General features: G+C 40.0%; 1 protein-coding gene across 1 annotated transcript; it reads left to right on the top strand.

Moving 5' to 3' along the window:
• The first annotated feature begins 620 nt into the window (after positions 1–620).
• On the top strand, positions 621–17,340 carry kcng1 (potassium voltage-gated channel, subfamily G, member 1). The gene is made up of 3 exons (XM_008414570.2): positions 621–1,020; positions 9,820–10,659; positions 15,680–17,340. Exons 2-3 carry the CDS (start codon positions 9,877–9,879, stop codon positions 16,457–16,459), a joined length of 1,563 nt encoding a protein of 520 aa, XP_008412792.1. The 5' UTR covers positions 621–1,020; positions 9,820–9,876; the 3' UTR covers positions 16,460–17,340.
• Positions 17,341–17,675: the final 335 nt, after the last annotated feature.

Raw genomic sequence — 17,675 nt, 5'->3', positions numbered from 1 at the left:
TTATCACAATCATCAGTTCCCTTTAGTCACCCAGCAAACAGCGGCTCTGTTCCGAATCTCAACAACCCCGCACAGGAACTGCACTTGACCTTTCCTTCCCTGCATACGTCTCTTTGTGAAAGCAGCCATAAGCGGCTGACAGGGGAGGGAGAATGCACCAACAGTTTTTAGAAAAAGAAAAATTGTGCAAATTTAGGTCTTTTCACTGCACCATAATGGGTCATTACTGAACTGAGGTGAAAATAATTTGCTGAGATTGACCTGTCATGTCCAGATGTGTGTTCATTTTCAATTCAGAAGGGAATAACAAACTTTACAAAACATGGTGAGGGTTTTTTTTTTTGTTGCTTTTCATACTTTCTGTGCAGATTTTAAATAAAATGCACACATATTCATGTAATTTATGAACATTAGGAACAGAAAAAATAGATATTAACATTTGTAGCATTGTGAAACATGTCCTCTTCATCGCGTACCTCATGATAGCATTTTCCACCACTTCTCTAAATTTGGACACCCTGCTGAGTCTCAGGCAGCCCACTGCAGCCCTTCCCTCCTCCTCTTCCTCCCTCGCCTTCAGTCGAGTAACCCACTTGACAAACATAAACCTTCACGTGAATTTACCAGCAACAGACGCAGATCATTCCCATTTAAAGGTGAACAGGAAGAACAGGATATGCGGTTGCCATGGAATTCTCTCAAAAGCTTTTGGCAAACTGGCACATCCCACTTCTGATGTCAGCACTCGGAGAAGGAAGCATGGAGAGCGGCAGGGAGGAAGGGAGGGAAAAGGGTGAGGAAGGAGTTCAGAGAAAAGAGCGAGAGACGAGGGAGAAGGGGAAGGGGTGAGGGAGCGAGCGAGGGAGGGAACAAGGGAGGCAGCCTGTTGCTCCTGATCATCAAACAGCCTCTTCGTACTTCACAAGCTCCAGCGCCTGTGTTGAGATGGAGCAGAGTTGAAGCAAGAAGGAAACACAATTCTTCATCTTCATGTTTCCTGAGCAAGGATACAAGAGCAAAGTAAGTATCTTTTCATTAAAAGATCAAGTAAATGTGATTTTTAAACTTTATTTTTCCTGAGGGAAAGGATGCCGTTTCTTTTAAGCAAGTTTGTCCTTGGAGGAGTTTTGCCACACTGCAGTGTGGATATTTCCACAGCTATCTGGATGAGGGAAACGAGAGCACTTGTTACCTGAGAGCTCCAGAGAAGATGTGCAGAAATTTTCCCCATCTTTTGACACCAACTGGAGCGGTGCTGCAGGAGAAGCACGGAGCAGAGCAAACATTTCCTGCAAAGTGAGCTTCTGATTCAGAAAAGGCATTATTTGTCTTTCACAGATCACAGCGATTTGCATGCTGGATGCTCTGCATGTACACCATGGTAACAAGGCTGTGGCCACATTTCAGAGTGTTATGGTCTGTAAACATTTGCTGATATCTGAGAGACAGAGTCCGGCTTGGACACTAGATGCTCTGCATCGTTGTCTGAATGGCCACTTGATATCACATTCACTCCTCAAAATCAAATTATTTTTTTTAATGAGAATTGATGAGGGAGAAACTTTCACAGCACCGAGTCCTCAAACAGCAAAACCTGGCTGATGTTTCGAGTCCGTCCATCATTTCCAAGCACAGACCATGCTCTCACTTTTAAGATGATGGCAGATTATGGCATGTAATGCGATTACATGTCCGCAGCTCTGATGCATGGCCCGAGTCTTTGGGGTCAGTGATATATGATATGTAATACATCAAAGGCTCTCCCTCCTTCAGGTAATTGTGACCATAATGAGATGAACTAATGACTTTTTTCCTGCTATAATAGAGTCTGTCTGATTCTCTTCCACAAAGAGGAAACCATAAAGTAATTAAAATATGCTGTTCTCAGGTGCCATTTTAGTGTAATGTTCAGCTTCCTCTGCAGTCATTGGCCTACCTGGTTAAAAAATGTAAAAAAAAAAAAAAAACAAACCTTGAGCAATTTATACAATTTTATTCCAGTAACATAATCTCCTAATATTTCTTTAAATAAATGTTTTTCACTTATTCTGTTTAGCAAAATGCTGCACTTATTAATTCCTCAAAAATACATGTAACTGAAGCATATTTTATTTTTGCTATTCTTTTTTAGGTTAATCAGAATGTCTTAAGAACTAGTTTAGAACATGGCTTTTAAATCAGGTGTTGTTTTTAAAAAGCCAGGGAAATAACTACAAGCTAATTGGTTGGCCTCAAGTCTCAAAACAACCAGCAGACGCCATCTACCTGCCAACATGTTGTCTTTTCCGTCCAACAATCAAATGAAACAAAAATTGAGCTTTTTTGCATCAAACACTTCAGGTTGATATGGGAAAAATAAAAAACCAATTAGAAAAGCACTTCATAACCACCAAGTTAGAGGATTTGTGATGTTGTGGGTCTGTTCCTCTTATTGTAATCACATAATGTCTATGTTTGGATTATCAGTAGCCTGAAGAGGAACGGTCAAAGATCCCTCTTTCTGGATGCCCCAATTAGTGAAATGTTGTAGAAAAAGACGAAAGGCTGTAAAGTCGACTAAATGTGGTTCTGCATCAGCAAGACTGCTAAAAACTTAGCAGTTTGTATTTTTATTAAAAGCAGTTTTTCAGTTAGATACATGCATTCAACATTTTTCAATCTGAGATTGTGTTACTGAGATAAAAGGTTAATTTAAAAAGAATAACATGATGTGGTGGGGGGTGAGGTTCAATGTGAGTTAAAATGCATGAATGAATGTAAATCTAATAGACTTTAACTCTAGCTTCATTTATATACAGAATGTGGTGGATTAATATTAATATTTGTGTGAAAATGTTGAGACATGCAAAATATTGTGTCAGTTTTTATTTTAATGCTTAGCATCAAACCAGGATGGGATGAGTCTCTTACTCCACTAGTTGATCTTCTTCAATTTGACTTCACATCCATCACTTCTGCTCCAAGGAGAGCCCTGTGGCTGTTTGTCAGCTCCATTCATTCCATCTCATCAACCAGAGCACTTCTTCACTCTCTGTGTTTTAGTGTTAAAAGTTCAGGTTTTTTTTATTTTTTCAAACCAGTCTGGAATCGACCATTGCCCTGGTCAATTCAGCCCACAGAGACCGAGCGAAGATCCTTTCAAACCTGGTAGACAGGGGAGGGTTTCCGCTGCAGGAGGATGCGCCCAAGCAGATCCTCCGAGACATTTATCAGCGTCTCCGAGACAAAAAGACTTGTTTACACAGCCCTGAGGCAGTTAGGTGGTCGCATGACTGCTGCCCTCACAGGAAGAAAAGGCATCAAAAAGATGAAAAATGATGCACACAGTCAATACGGAGAACTTAATGTTATGCAATCTTTATATAATCAAGTTAGATGAGCACTCACAAACAGTGAGAGTGTGCAATCATCCACTCAGGAAAGAAAAATGCCTGGGATGGAAAAAAAAAAGTAATGTGATTATCGACTAAATCTGAGGTATTGATGTAAAGTTAGGATGTTGCTGCAATATTTTTCAGACAGGGGATAATATGGAGCAGTGGTGCTGAAATGTTTGGATTTGTTGGACCAAGGACAGACAGAGCTGGCAGGCAAACTGCAGACACAAAGTGATGGAGGTGCGATGTTTCTGCTGGCTCTTTTCTCTGAGCAGTTTCATCCAATTAAAAAGTTTTTTTTTGTCTTGTTTTTGAATAGCAGATCAATTTATTTTACTTCCTTTCCTGATTAAATGAGTTTAAGCCTTTAGCTCTCTGTTGTTATATCAATTTCAAAGACTGAAAGTGAGAAATATGCAAAAAGATCCAGTAGATTGCCAGAATTTGGCAGAGGGATAATGTCACATTTTGAATGCTGAAAGAGACAAAGATAGTGATGGAAAATGCTCTAGTTTGAAATTGAGTTCATCATATCAGGATTTATATGCAAATGAGGTCAGGAGATTTTTATAAGTATTGTAGCTTGGAGACTTAACAAACCGGCAACCTGGTGGGATTTCAAAGTTTTATGGAGAATCCAGGCTTGGAATTTATCTCAGAGAGAAATGTCCAGTTGAGACAAAAACTTTCATTTCAAACTGAACAATTATGGGTGTCTTTGGGCAGATTGGTCTATTTCTGGTTCTGTTCTGAACAACATTGTAGTTTTGTTGCTTTCCAAGTTCTGATTCAAACTTCATCTTTCTTCACGTAATCTGTTTTTTTTAATTAAATGTGCTACAACATTATAGCAATCAAGATATGATTCCTAATACAGACTGGTGTCACACCAGGCTTCTCACACCATGAAAAGACGTTTCAAGCTAATGCAGTACGGAAGAGGAATGGAAATGGAGAGAAAATACTTAGTGCAGAAGAGAAAATAAGGTGTCTATTACTAATAGTTATCAAAAGAAAACATTTGTTAGTTGATTTATGCTCACAAACAACATTGTGGTTGCCTTCTTGGTCCGGCAGTTGACGCTGCTTGGAGCTTTGGTTGTAGCGTTGCTATGAGGTTTATTGTGTTCTTGTCCCACAAGTTTCAAGTTGTTCCTTCACTTTAATCCAAGGTTTCAGTTGTTTTATAGTCTTGGATTAAAAGTGTTTCCAGCAGAAACATCATTTTTGGAAATTAGGAGAAATGCTTCTTCATGTTTTCCACGACTCTTCAACATGTTTCCATTACTGATGATTGCTGCAGTAAATCATTACATCTATTTTTTTGTGTATCAACAATGTGATTGTGTGCATCCATTGGAAATTTTTGTTGCTGTTTAAGATAATAATGTATGACATGGTTAATGTAAAATATTTCCAGAAAGTGAGGCTTCAAGCAACATGTCGTCATCCAGGCTTTTCTGTTTTAGTGGGCATGACACAAAAGGCTCCTTTTTCATTTGCAAGATAGATTGCTAATTTGTATTTTTCAAGATTTCTATGCTTTTGTCTCTAAAATATAAGAACATTTCTCTTTTAAGATCCTTCGTGGTGCTGAAACTAACTGTATAATAGGAAGAAAAACAGCCATTAGTGCTAACATAGCTCAGGACTGAAAAACATTATCTCCTGAGAAGCAAAGAGCAACCCACAGCAGTGGACCACAGACTGGTGGAGAAGATTATAACTCCAAAGCTCGCCCTCCTTCCAGGGTTTTCTGTTTGCATTAATACCACCCACTTCCTACTGTTTACAACTATTCCTGCAGGAATTACTGTAAGAAAAGGTCTCTGGTTCAGATCTGCCTCTGGCGTGCCTGACTGTTTCAGCGTTTAACCAGATTTTAGACGGAGACAAAGGAAGAGTGAGACGGGCAGGTCTTGGCAGCTTTTGTGGTCCATTTCTGGAAACACCAGGCTTTTACGGTCTATTAGAGAACAGTGAGCTGTTAAAGGAACAGGGAGAGAATTGGTTGTTGTAAAAATGGGCACTGTGCAAACTAAATGGTTTTCAAGAACATGACAGATCTCAATTATCAGGTGATATCTGTCATCCTGAAGATCTCATCGCAGTACCTTGTGGTTTCAAGCAACCAAAATGGAAGAAAATAACACAAAATCCTTCTCAGTCTGAACAGCTCAGGCTAGTGTGAGTTTTGTGTGTCCAGAAACACTGACAAAAAGTCTGTTACTCATGAATTTACCATGTGTCTGTAATTCACAGAATGAGTCAAGCTGAATTGCAAATCCCTGATTCAGAGACAGATTGATCAAATCTGTTTTGCATAACGCTTCCTTCAGTACTGTAGAACTACAAATAGTCGCAACTAATACAGCAATACGGGTCTCTCAACATATGCTCCTTCTATCAACACACTTCTGATACAATCTCAACTGTTTCTTAGCTTTTCTTTTAATTTAACAGCAGCAGTTAACATTATCTCGCCCCTCAGCTGATATGGATGCTCTTCGAATTCTCCTGTGGATGGAATTGTGGGAAACACGGTTCAGTCAGGAAGCAGAGACTCACATGCCGGTGACTCACCAGGCAATCTGGAGAACATGCCCTGTGGCTTAGCTGCGATAACGCTGGCACCGAAAGAGGCCAGACCTCAGCCGATCTGGTGGGGAGAACAGCCTTCATCTCTCCTTCAGAGAGAGAGAGAGAGAGAGAGAGAGAGAGAGAAAGAGAGACTCCGTCGCCCCCTCCTGAGGATGCATGAGAGCCGCGGCGGAGCAGAGAAAAGAGTTCAGAAATCGTTTCTGCGTCTGTGAAGAGACAAAAGCACAATCACTTTAAAGACAAAGTGAGAGATCAAGCAGGCCTCAGGGGGTTAAGTGTGATTTAATCCGGTTGGAGGGGAGGCTGAAATAGACTCCATCACATCCACACTACAGCGGTGGGTTGTAGGTGTATGAATGACCTCTGCTACACAAAAGCAGGAAGTGTGAAAAGTGTGAAAAATGAAAGAATTTACATAGTTTTATTTCTGGAGTTTATTTTTTTCCCCAACTACAAACACTGGCTGATTTCATAATCAGGCAATGTTTCATACTGTTTTCTTTGGATTTCATAATCCAAAGAAACTTTGAAACTTTATCACAAAATGTTCATATTTGTGGCTTTAATGTTAGAAATTATGAAAAAGTTGTGTTGGTATTTGTTCCCATCAAGTTTTTCCACATCAAACAATTTATAGATAAACAGATGGTAGTTTTATGTCTTCAGATTCACATTTAGCAGCAAGAATTCGCTCTTAGAACAAAAATTGAAATGAAGCAGAGAAGAGCTCAGTGAACAACATCTGGCTTCATGGGTGGAAGCTCCTGCTGGCTGTAATCAGTTCGGCAAACAAAAGCTGACAGTGCAGGTGCCTAATAACCATTCAGTCGACACCCACTTCCCCATTTTAGAAGCCAAGACCTTCCTCCTAAACCCAAGCTGGCATTGCAGCATTGACAGTTTAATCTCTGTCAGGCTAACCTGCCTCCCCCTAAATTACTGTAATTGATTCAATTAGTGTGTACATTGGCCAGGAGTTCCTTCTTAAAACGATGATGCACAGTAAAAAAAAAGCTCTCTTTTCCTCCCTCTTCCTCTTGTGTTTTCTCTTACCTCTAAAGAAGAAAAAGCGTTAAAATATTGAGTTACTTTTTCTCAGCTCGACATCTAAAAAATTCAACAGGTTACTCAGGGGGTATGGAAAATATAATCTCCTTGTAGCATACAGATAATAGTTACATCAGTGAATTATCTAGCACTCAGAGGAACATCATTATTTATAATTCCCAGGCTGCAGCGGGTAACAGATGTTTATGCACACTGCAGGGGGATGAAACCGTTATCTCTCTATGCCTACTGTATCTATCAGTGATCGTGTTTAATGATTCATAAATGTCATATTTCCTGCTTCAGATGGTGAGAAAGACTTGAAGGGATGTTTTCAGAGCCCCTTGTTAGCCTGTTTGGAGAATCTGTCGACATGCAGAGAGTGCAGCAGAAAGTATTTTAAGATCTTGATCATGTTATATCCTGCAATGACTTGAAGGAAAAATCCATTTTTTGAATAAGCTGCTCATAACTATTGAATAATCTTTGTCACAGTTGGCCTGAATTGCTGTTAAATGTACAAATATTTTCAGACTAATGGCACACTTACAGATTTCCTGGATTAAATATATTTTTTGGTTTTTGTTTCATTTGTATTATTAGTTTTCACCATAACTGGAAAGAAATGACAGCTTGTCATGTTGTTCTTTCTAATATGTGAAGTTTTTATGTGGTGCCTAAATCAGGAGCACAGTTTCTCAAAGTCATTCCCAACTCAACCTATTTGCACTTCATCAAATCACAGTCCATGCATTTACATGCACAATTTTATTTTTATGATTGTATCCAAAAACAGAAGCAATTTGAATAATTTTGCTGCCTGCAAAAGGTCAGGAATCTTAACATTTCCGTGCAGTTTAACTTCTTACCCTCAACTTCCAGTTTTTAGTAAAAATAATAACTCCTGCATGTAAATCTGCCAGTAACACAACAAAACCGCGTCAGTTTGCTATGACAAATAAGGAAACACCATTAAAAAATAAACAGAATACTGTTTATTATTTCAGTTTGAGCAAGAAAAAAACTGTAGCATCCTGGTTCTTTACCATGTCTGTGTTTCTACAGGTTTGGTCTTAAGTGCATGTATTCCCCATTCACCAGCTTAATCAGACTTTAAATAAATTAACAAAGTTCATAAAATTATGACCTCTTCTATCAAACTAACAATCTTTCTATCTATAAAATAGCTAATATATTAATGGGACTATAAATCATAGATTAATTTACCACGTTGGTGGTCAAAACTGGTTTGAAATAAGCAAGGTATTTTTTTTTTTACTATTTATAAAAAGGTTGGGTATGAAAAGACTAAAGGTGTAATAGTTTGAAAGCATTGTTATATGTTGCTATATACTGCTCAAAAAAAGAAAGGGAACACTTGAACAACACAATATAACTCCAAGTAAATCAAGCTTATGTGAAATCAAACTGTCCACTTAGGAAGCAACACTGATTGACAACGGGGACCCTCGTCGGGTCAATCAGTGTTGCTTCCTAAGTGGACAGTTTGATTTCACAGAAGTTTGATTTACTTGGAGTTATATTGTGTTGTTTAAGTGTTCCCTTTATTTTTTTGAGCAGTATATATTTCTTCTAAATGAGTGAACTGCACTGGTGTGTTCTGGTAAAGAGGAAGCTGAGCTGAAATGGGAAGCTCTCAACTTACCAGATCATCTTCATTCTGAAGCTGAAATTTGCTTTTTCCATGGCTTGTTTGGGTCAAATTGAGGAAGTTGTGATCTCAGGTGTTTGACATCCTGGTTGCCTCCCTTTGTAAGTTTACCACTTACATCCAAATGTGAAGAGAAACCAGGAAAAAGCAAAACACATTGGAGGGAAATCCAGTTGAAGTTCCAAAAAATATTTTACAGCGTCACTGGGGAGACATGGCTCTGAGTTTCTTACTTAGATTGGTTACCCCAGCAACCTGATCTGATCTATGTTAAATAACTGAGCTTTGATTTGGCCTTGGTGAGAAAGTTTCTAGCTTTCTTTTCTCAGTGAGGCTTGGCCTTTGTGCTGACCTGTTGATGCAGTCATTCATCGTCCATTTGACTGACAGTCTGTTGGTTTCTGGCAATAAAAATAAAGTCTGCATCAGGTGATATGGCCTCAAAGATTTATTGTCATTTGAAGTGCTAATTTTCAATAAACACAGAATCTGAGCAAGTTTCACAGATTAAAACTTTTTTAAAAATCCGTTTTTTTTTTCATATTTGTTAAAACTGTTACCATGTCTTAACAGTTTGAGACAGATAATCAGTGAAAAGATCGATCACCTCCACCTCCTTCTAGTGCTACTGTTACTGTCTGAAGAAATGCAGCTGCTAGTTAAAAAGAACCAATCAGAGCCAGGAGGAATGTCTCAGCGCTGTCAATCATACTTGTGTACATGCTGCTTGATGTGCTAGTGGCAGGGAAACAACTTATCGGTACAGGAAGACTATTTATCTAGCATCATCTGTGGCCATGCTAACGCTAGCTACTAGTGAGGGTACATAAGCTTTACTGACAGCGATAAGACCCTCCTCCTGGCTGTGATTGGTTGTTCCTAGAAAGTACTGGGAGAAGACAAACGAGCTTAATTTATTCACAGATTATCTGTCTCATGCTTTACTGCCACAACATAGTGACAGAAAAACATTTTTTTTTCTAAAAGACACATACCTTAACTATAATTATTCATTGGTATTTAAAGTATTCATCATCACTAAATGAGGAATCTGAGCACACCCCACGATAGGTGAACTTTATGAAGAATTGTCGGAGTAACCAGTTTTATTCTCTCTTTCAGTCTGTGAGGGTGAGATCGCGCTGATGGGAGGTTGAGCACAGGGATGTGACAGTAAAGATGACCCTGCTGGCGGGTGATGGTTCTGACTACGACTACAGTGCCCTAAGCTGTGCCTCTGATACTTCCCTCAATCAGCCTCCCCAACAAGAAGCAGAGGCTCGGAAGGGAGCCTTCTACAAAAGGGCCCAGCTCGCCCTGGAGCGCACCACCGTCCCTGACAACACCGCTTTGTCCGGCGCCCGGAAGATCCACGCCATCATTAATGTGGGTGGCCTGCGCTACCAGATGCCTTGGACCACTTTAGAGGATTTCCCTCTGTCCCGCCTGGGCCAGCTGCACCTCTGCAGCAGCTTTGATGAGATTATGCGCATCTGTGATGACTACGACGTGGCACACAATGAGTTCTTCTTTGACCGCAGCCCCTGTGCCTTCAGGACCATCCTGACTTTCTTGAGGGCGGGTAAGCTGCGCTCCCTCAGGGAGATGTGCGCTCTCTCGTTCAGAGAGGAGCTCCTCTACTGGGGCGTCCCGGAGGAGAGCTTGGAGTGGTGCTGTCGCCGCCGCATGCTGCAGCGTGTGGAGGAGTTCGAAGCCATGGAGAGAGCAGAAGAAGAGGATGAACTTTTGGAGGACCTGTTGGATTCGGAGAACGGGCACATGGAGCGCACGGCTGAGTCCAGAATCAACTGGTGCATGAACAAACTGAGAGATATGGTGGAGAGGCCTCACTCCGGCCTGCCAGGGAAGATCTTTGCTTGCTTGTCAGTGTTGTTTGTGACCATCACAGCCATCAACCTCTCCATCAGCACCATGCCGGCTATGAGAGAAGAGGAGGAGGCGGTGAGTAAAAGAGCGTTTAACATATAAAAGCAGTTTTATTTAAACAAATACAGCAAAGACGCGGGAACAAAACAACAGATAGCCTACTCCATGGGCATGAATGTCTTTTTATTTCTGGGCTTTTATTAATGCATCTGAACAAATCTGGTCACAGAATAAACGTAATTTGCAGAGTAAACATAAGTGGAACTGCTGTGTAAACAGTCTTAACCCACTTCAAAATAAAAGGATGATCATGAACAATTGTCCACAGGCAATAACCCAAATTTCAACACAGATGTCAAACTTCCTTCAACTGAAAGTTTACAGAAAAGCACTATAGAATTTATCCAGAAAAAATATAGATTTAAGCTAAACATTTTTTTACACGCAAAACGATAAATTAGCTTAACTATTAGCATTAGTGGAAATGTGTCCACCACTGAAAACAGGTTTTGCTACAATCATTAATAATGGTATTCCAGCATCTTTTCCTGGATTATTCCTGATCAGTATGGGCAATTTTTGATATTTTGGGAGCCACAATTTTACAAGGAAAATCTAATTTGAACTCTGCCAGTTCTGATAGTAAGAGTGGTCTGGGATCCAGCCAGAGTTATTAAAAAAGTCCTCAATAAGCATTCATGTTAAAGAATATTTAGATAAAACCATACCATACCAACTTTATTTATAAAGCACTTTAAAACAACTACAGCTGATACAAAGTGCTGTACAACAAAAAATTTTAACAGTAGGGAATGTGAAAAATTAAAGAAATTCTTAATGCTTTTCTCTTCATATTGCTTAAAATGAATCTGTATGAGGAGAAACTTTGAAACTTTTTATCTGACCTGTCCAAATACAACTTTTATTTCCAAGCTACCTTTTCATTCCCTCTCAAAGAAAAAAACTCAAGCAATGAAACTTTTCTGGTGGTTTACCTGTTATCCCTGCGAACATAGAGCAAGTTGCAGGAATAACATCATTGCTTTTTACATGTCAATATTCTCCCCACCTTCATCTCCTGAGAAAACTTCATAAGCTCCTCTTCCTCAGCCTTAACCTATTAGAGAATAAAAAGAAGTTCCTGGAAAGAATGTGATCCCAAAGGCAACAAATGTTGCTCTAGTGTGTTTTTCTGCCTTAATGCTACTACCATAAAGGTGTAAATAAACTTTGCTGGAGGCATTTTGTCAGTCCCAGATGTTTCTGGCTTCTTGGTTAAGCCAGGAATCTCTGGAAACATTTGTGATTTTAACTCTGCTTTATAGAGCCTCACAATGTTTCCCAAAACTTAGTCTGTTGGGTTTTTGATGCAGTGCTGTTGTAAGGATTACAGATCAGTAGACCAAACCAGAGATCTCAGTGGATTGCTCCGAAACCCTTTTCTGAAATTCATGATTCCTCAAATAAAAGGTTTAGTGAGGTTCTGCACAAATGTTAAAAGTTTTTATTTAAAGAATATTTTTTAAACAGTTTGATGATTAAAAAAAAAAAAACATTCTCAGGAAGTTATTCAGATTTTTTTACCCTTTGCTCTTCAAAATCTTTACCTTTCCTAAATCCTATTTTGTACTAAATTATTGAAAAATCAATTGCAGGTCTAAAGTTCAATTTTCCTTAACTTTTTTTAATGTGCATATAGAAAGAGTATTAAATCAGCATTAAATTAAATCATTTTATTAAATTGATAAAACAAAAATTATTAAATCAGTATTAAGTTTCAAAAAGCGGGCTGCACAGTGGCGCAGTTGGTAGAGCTGTTGCCTTGCAGCAAGAAGGTTCTGGGTTCAATTCCCGGCCCCGGTCTTTCTGCATGGAGTTTGCATGTTCTCCCTGTGCATGCGTGGGTTTTCTCCGGGTACTCCGGTTTCCTCCCACAGTCCAAAAACATGACTGTCAGGTTGATTGGCCTCTCTAAATTGCCCCTAGGTGTGAGTGTGTGTGTGCATGGTTGTGTGTCCTGTGTGTCTCTGTGTTGCCCTGCGACAGACTGGCGACCTGTCCAGGGTGACCCCCGCCTCTCACCCGGAACGTTAGCTGGAGATGGGCACCAGCAACCCTCCCGACCCCACTGAGGGATAAGGGTGTATAAAAAATGGATGGATGGAAGTTTTGAAAATAAAAGAAGTTTTAAAATGGAGCTCCACATACAAGTTTTTTTTTAGTATTTTTAATTCTTAATTTTTAATTCTTTCTCCATTAATTTTATTTAATAACTATTTATTCTACAATGAGCATGCAAATACGTTGCTTTATGGAATCATCAATAGATTCAATCTAATCACAGCTAGTTATGGCATGTTTCATTGCTGTCAAATTAAAAAAAAGAAAAAACACACAGAGAAGAGAGACTGCTGGAAAAGCAGCGGCACATAAGAGTTGTTGTTTTCCAGATTGGAAAAAATATTCATAGACATCACAGGATGTATTATTATTGCATTTTACTTCAGTCACAGCTTTAATGAAAAACCTTAGCCTTCACTTTCACATAAAAGGAAAGTGGATTTTTAGCTATTCACACAGAAAATGACAGAAGTTTTATAAATAAATTCTAAATCTGAGCTTTTACCTCAGTGACTGCAGATTATATTTCCAATTGCTAACAGGAAGATTTAAAAGTGATGCAAAACAAGTTTCTTTAGGCTCAAAATTTTGAACTTTTCAATATTAAACTGAAATGTAATGTTAAAATCTTCTTTATTACACATTTCAAAACCAAGCCCAATCCCTGTTGATGAAAATTAATAAAAAGAGTTCTTGGGATGTAATTGAGTTCAAACATTTAGTTTGAGCCAACAGGCCTCCCTTGTACTCACGCCTCATTTTTCTTAATATGTCTCTACAAGACTGCTTAATTAAAAGTGGCAACAATCTGATTGTAACAGACTGCTTCTGGTTCCTGTCTGCCAGAGAAAGTTTTCAGCTTCTGCTGCAAGTTTACTCAACATTTCCTGCAATTCTGCAGTATTTCCATTATGATATCATAATATAAGCATTCCAAGTCTGTGGTATGTTTACAACTTTAACCTTTCTGTTCCCTTCAAATGTTTCAACACAGTTTCAACTCAACATGACATGGACAAACCCCTGTATTGTGTTTACCTACTTAATTTGGAAGTTTAAGCAAATTATGAAGTATTTTGAGTCTAAAACACAATTATAAAAAAATCTGGCTATTTAAGAAATATGATCTCTCTTAGTCCTTGATTAGAATCCCAGTGGAAACAAGGACTGGACTCATTTCTGTAAATGTTTCTCTTGGCAAAACAGCTTGAAATGAAGTCTGGATGGGGAAGGTTACTGTACACACATTTTTGGGTCATAGACATTTTTAGAGGTGTTCCACTGATGTCACCCTCCACACTTGATTGGGTCATTCTCAAGATTTCTTTAAGTGAAGTCCAAGGCTACGTTCAGACTGCCGCCTGAAGCGACCCAAATCCGAGTTCTTGTGAAATATGGTGGGGTTTGGGGTTTCTTGCGTGGTCGTCACACTTATACTACTTGTACGTAATGAGGAATTATAATATTTGTATCTCCTGTGTGAACTGCAAATGGCTTGAAAGTGTCCCGCATAGCAGTAGAGGGCGCAATAACCCATAGATGTTTTTTGCAACCGCCATAAAAAGAAGAAGTGTGCAGTGTTTGGGGAAGTAAATGCGGATGCTAATGGTGAAGCTTATCTTACAATTTGTAAGTTATTGTCCGACCCGTGCCAGCACACTAACAGCTTAATCTTCATTATCGTCCGCACTGCTTGTTGCTTTTCTTCCTGGTCGCGGATGTCAGGGCGCAGAATCGAGACGTTCAGGTCTTATGAATGCGGCCTGGCAGTACAGACTCAGGTCACATATGAAAAGATCAGGTACGTATCGGATATCAACGTTTCCTGGGTCATATTCTAAAAAATCAGATCTGTGTTTTTCAGTCTGTCATGAAAAATCAGATACAGGTCGCTTGGGGGGGAGGGTCGGAATTGGGTCACTTCCAGCTGCATTTCAAACGGAGCCTTATTTACATTTTTGGGTGCGTTCACATTGCAGCCTGAAGTGACCCAATTCCGATTTTTTTGACGTAATGCGACCTGTATGCAATCCCTTCGTGTGAACAGCACAGGTCGGATTCTTTTTCGAATGTGACCCATATCCGATACGTATCCGATTCAAATGCGACCTAACAGCCAGGTCGCATTCATCCGAACTGAACGTCACTGATACTCAACAAATCTCACCATTTTGCGTCCTGATACGCGCAAGCGGGAAGAAAAACAACAAACATGACGGACTATATGAGGATTATGTTGTTAATATGCTTCTCCAGCCGGACAACAACTTCAAATATGTAAGCTAAGCTCCACCGTTAGCCTCCATGTTTACTTCCTCTTTCTACTTATGGCGGTTGGCAGAACACTTAGAACGCTGACGCTATTGCGCCCTCTACTGCGCATGCGGGACACTTTCAGGTCGTTTGCCCGTTCACACTGCAGAACACATACAGGTCGCATTTACTGGCAGTGTGAACGGCCCTGAAAAAAAATCGGAATTGGGTCACTTCAGGCTGCAGTGTGAACACACCCTTTGAAACCATGTTTGAAACGGTTATGGTGCGTTTAATTTACAATAGGAAGTTGGATTTTCTGGTTCCGAATCAGAGAAGTTGACTAGAACTGGAATAATCCCTAAAGTCAGATTACTAACTCGGAAAGTCAGCAATCTGTTCTGTAGTGCGAACAGGTTTGTATTAAAGAACAGCACAGCAACAGCAATGACTTGTATAAAGAGTCTGTTGTGACACAATCATAGATAAGTTAAGGAAGTGGACATACATATTTTAAGGAAAGGCTATAAATGAATACAAAATATATGAATGTAGGGGAAAAAAACATACAAAATAAAATAAATCTCCAAAAAAAAGCCATATGTTGCTTGTGCAGCTGCATCCTTTTCTGGTTAGTTTCATGCTGATGTGGCTCCCTCTAGTGACTGTAATGTGCTGATGGCCAGAGTGAGATTTTTTTAAATTTATTTATTTTTTACAGGGCACATGTTCCAAGATGTGCTACAACATCTTCATAGTGGAGACCGTATGTGTGGCCTGGTTCTCCTTGGAGTTCACCCTGCGCTTCATTCAGGACCGCAGCAAGTTGACCTTCTTCAGAAAGCCTCTGAACCTGATCGACGTGGTGGCCATCCTGCCCTACTACATCACGCTGCTGGTGGACGGTTCGTCCAAGGGGGAGAAGCGCCTCGGCTCCGGCAGCAGCTACTTGGACAAAGTGGGCTTGGTGCTACGCGTCCTCAGAGCGCTGCGCATCCTCTACGTGATGCGGCTGGCTCGCCACTCGCTGGGCCTGCAGACTCTTGGCCTGACGGCGAGGCGCTGCACACGGGAGTTTGGACTGCTCCTCCTTTTCCTGTGCGTGGCGATTGCTTTGTATTCACCCCTTCTGTACCTGATTGAGAATGAAATGGCCGCCACACAGGAGTTCACAAGCATCCCCGCGACCTATTGGTGGGCTGTGATCACTATGACAACCGTTGGTTATGGGGACATGGTGCCAAGGAGCATCCCGGGTCAGGTGGTAGCGCTCAGCAGCATTCTGAGTGGCATCCTCCTGATGGCGTTCCCCGTCACCTCCATCTTTCATACCTTCTCCAGATCATATGTGGAGCTGAAGCAGGAGCAGCAGAGGATCCTGCAGAGGAGGACACACTTCCTGCTGCGTAGCCGCATGGCCGGCCTGGGCAGCAATCTCTCCTTAGAAAGTGACATCCTGTTTCCCGTAGGGCCACCTGAAGCCAGAGAAATGAACAACTGAGCCTGCAGTAGACGAGGACAACATGTGGTTGTCTAATTACAAGAACAGTGCAGAGTGGAAAGAAGATCAATATCACGCATTGGACTTTTATGCTTTTATCACATTGCAACAACAAACTTAAAACTGCAGTATGTAACTTATAAAGAATATGTTTTGTTTTTTTGTGTGTTTTTACATATTTTTTAAACCTGTCATCATGTCGTGACAGTGTAATATGCAAAAGATAATCTGTAAAAAGATTGATCTTATCCATCTCCATGAGCTAGTACTGCCATCTAAACAACTGTGCTGCTCCCAACCAAAAACAACCAATCAGAGCCAGGAGGAGGGTCTTAGCACTGTCAATCAAACTCATGTACTCGCTTCTCACTGAGAAACAACTTACTGTTTATCTGCCGTCATCGGTGGCCATGACTGAGCATTTAAAACAGACTCTGCTAGCTGCAGCCGGGAAGGAAATGGGAGGGAGGGAGGATGAGCATCACCGCACCAGATTGTGATTGGCAACACTAAGTCCCACCTCCTGGCTTTGATTGGTTGTTTCTAATTAGCACTGTGAGCACTGGACGAAGGCAAAGGAGCTTGATTTTCTTATCTATCGCATATAATACTGAGACGACATAATGACAGTTTCAATAAATATGTAAGAAAAACAAAAGAGAAAGTTACATATTTCTTTGTGAAGTGTATGAAAAATTGGATTTTCATTGGTAGACCAACAAAATGTAGTGCATAGTTCTGATATGGAAGAAAAATATACAGATTTTATTTTATTTCTCTACCTAAAAACATGTGAAGGTGCGGCATTATTTTGTATTTAGCCTTTTTTTGTTCTGATACCCCTAAATAAACTCCAATGCAAATAAATACTTTCAGTTTAAATAACCCCATTTCACAACAAATGATTGACGCTCCAGAAATATATGCATATATTGTAATTTAATCAATTTTAACAGCAAAAATTAACCATTTGAGTCAGTTAAGGGACAAACTATAAACAAAAATGCAAAATCATTTAACAGAGGGAAAAGTTGAGACATTCCAGTCAATAATTTCACACCTTGGATAGAAACAGCCGAGTCATTCACAGCATCTCGATAAGATCAGGATCTGGATTTATGTTTGGCCCAGGAAATTTGTACAAGCATTCATTTTTATAACTGCCTGTTTTATGAGACTTATTTAAATCTTAACCTTAAGCTTATGCAGTCTTCTT

This window comes from Poecilia reticulata, linkage group LG7 (assembly GCF_000633615.1).
Source record: "Poecilia reticulata strain Guanapo linkage group LG7, Guppy_female_1.0+MT, whole genome shotgun sequence".
In the NCBI taxonomy this organism is placed as follows: domain Eukaryota; kingdom Metazoa; phylum Chordata; class Actinopteri; order Cyprinodontiformes; family Poeciliidae; genus Poecilia; species Poecilia reticulata.
The sequence above is the reverse complement of the archived record's forward strand: the minus strand, read 5'-3'. Positions and strand labels throughout refer to the sequence as shown.

Coding starts and splice junctions, on each gene's coding strand:
- kcng1 (XM_008414570.2), top strand. CDS start 9,877: ATGACCCTGCTGGCGGGTGATGGTTCTGACTACGACTACAGTGCCCTA. Junction 10,660..15,679: donor TGAGAGAAGAGGAGGAGGCG/GTGAGTAAAAGA, acceptor TATTTTTTACAG/GGCACATGTTCCAAGATGTG.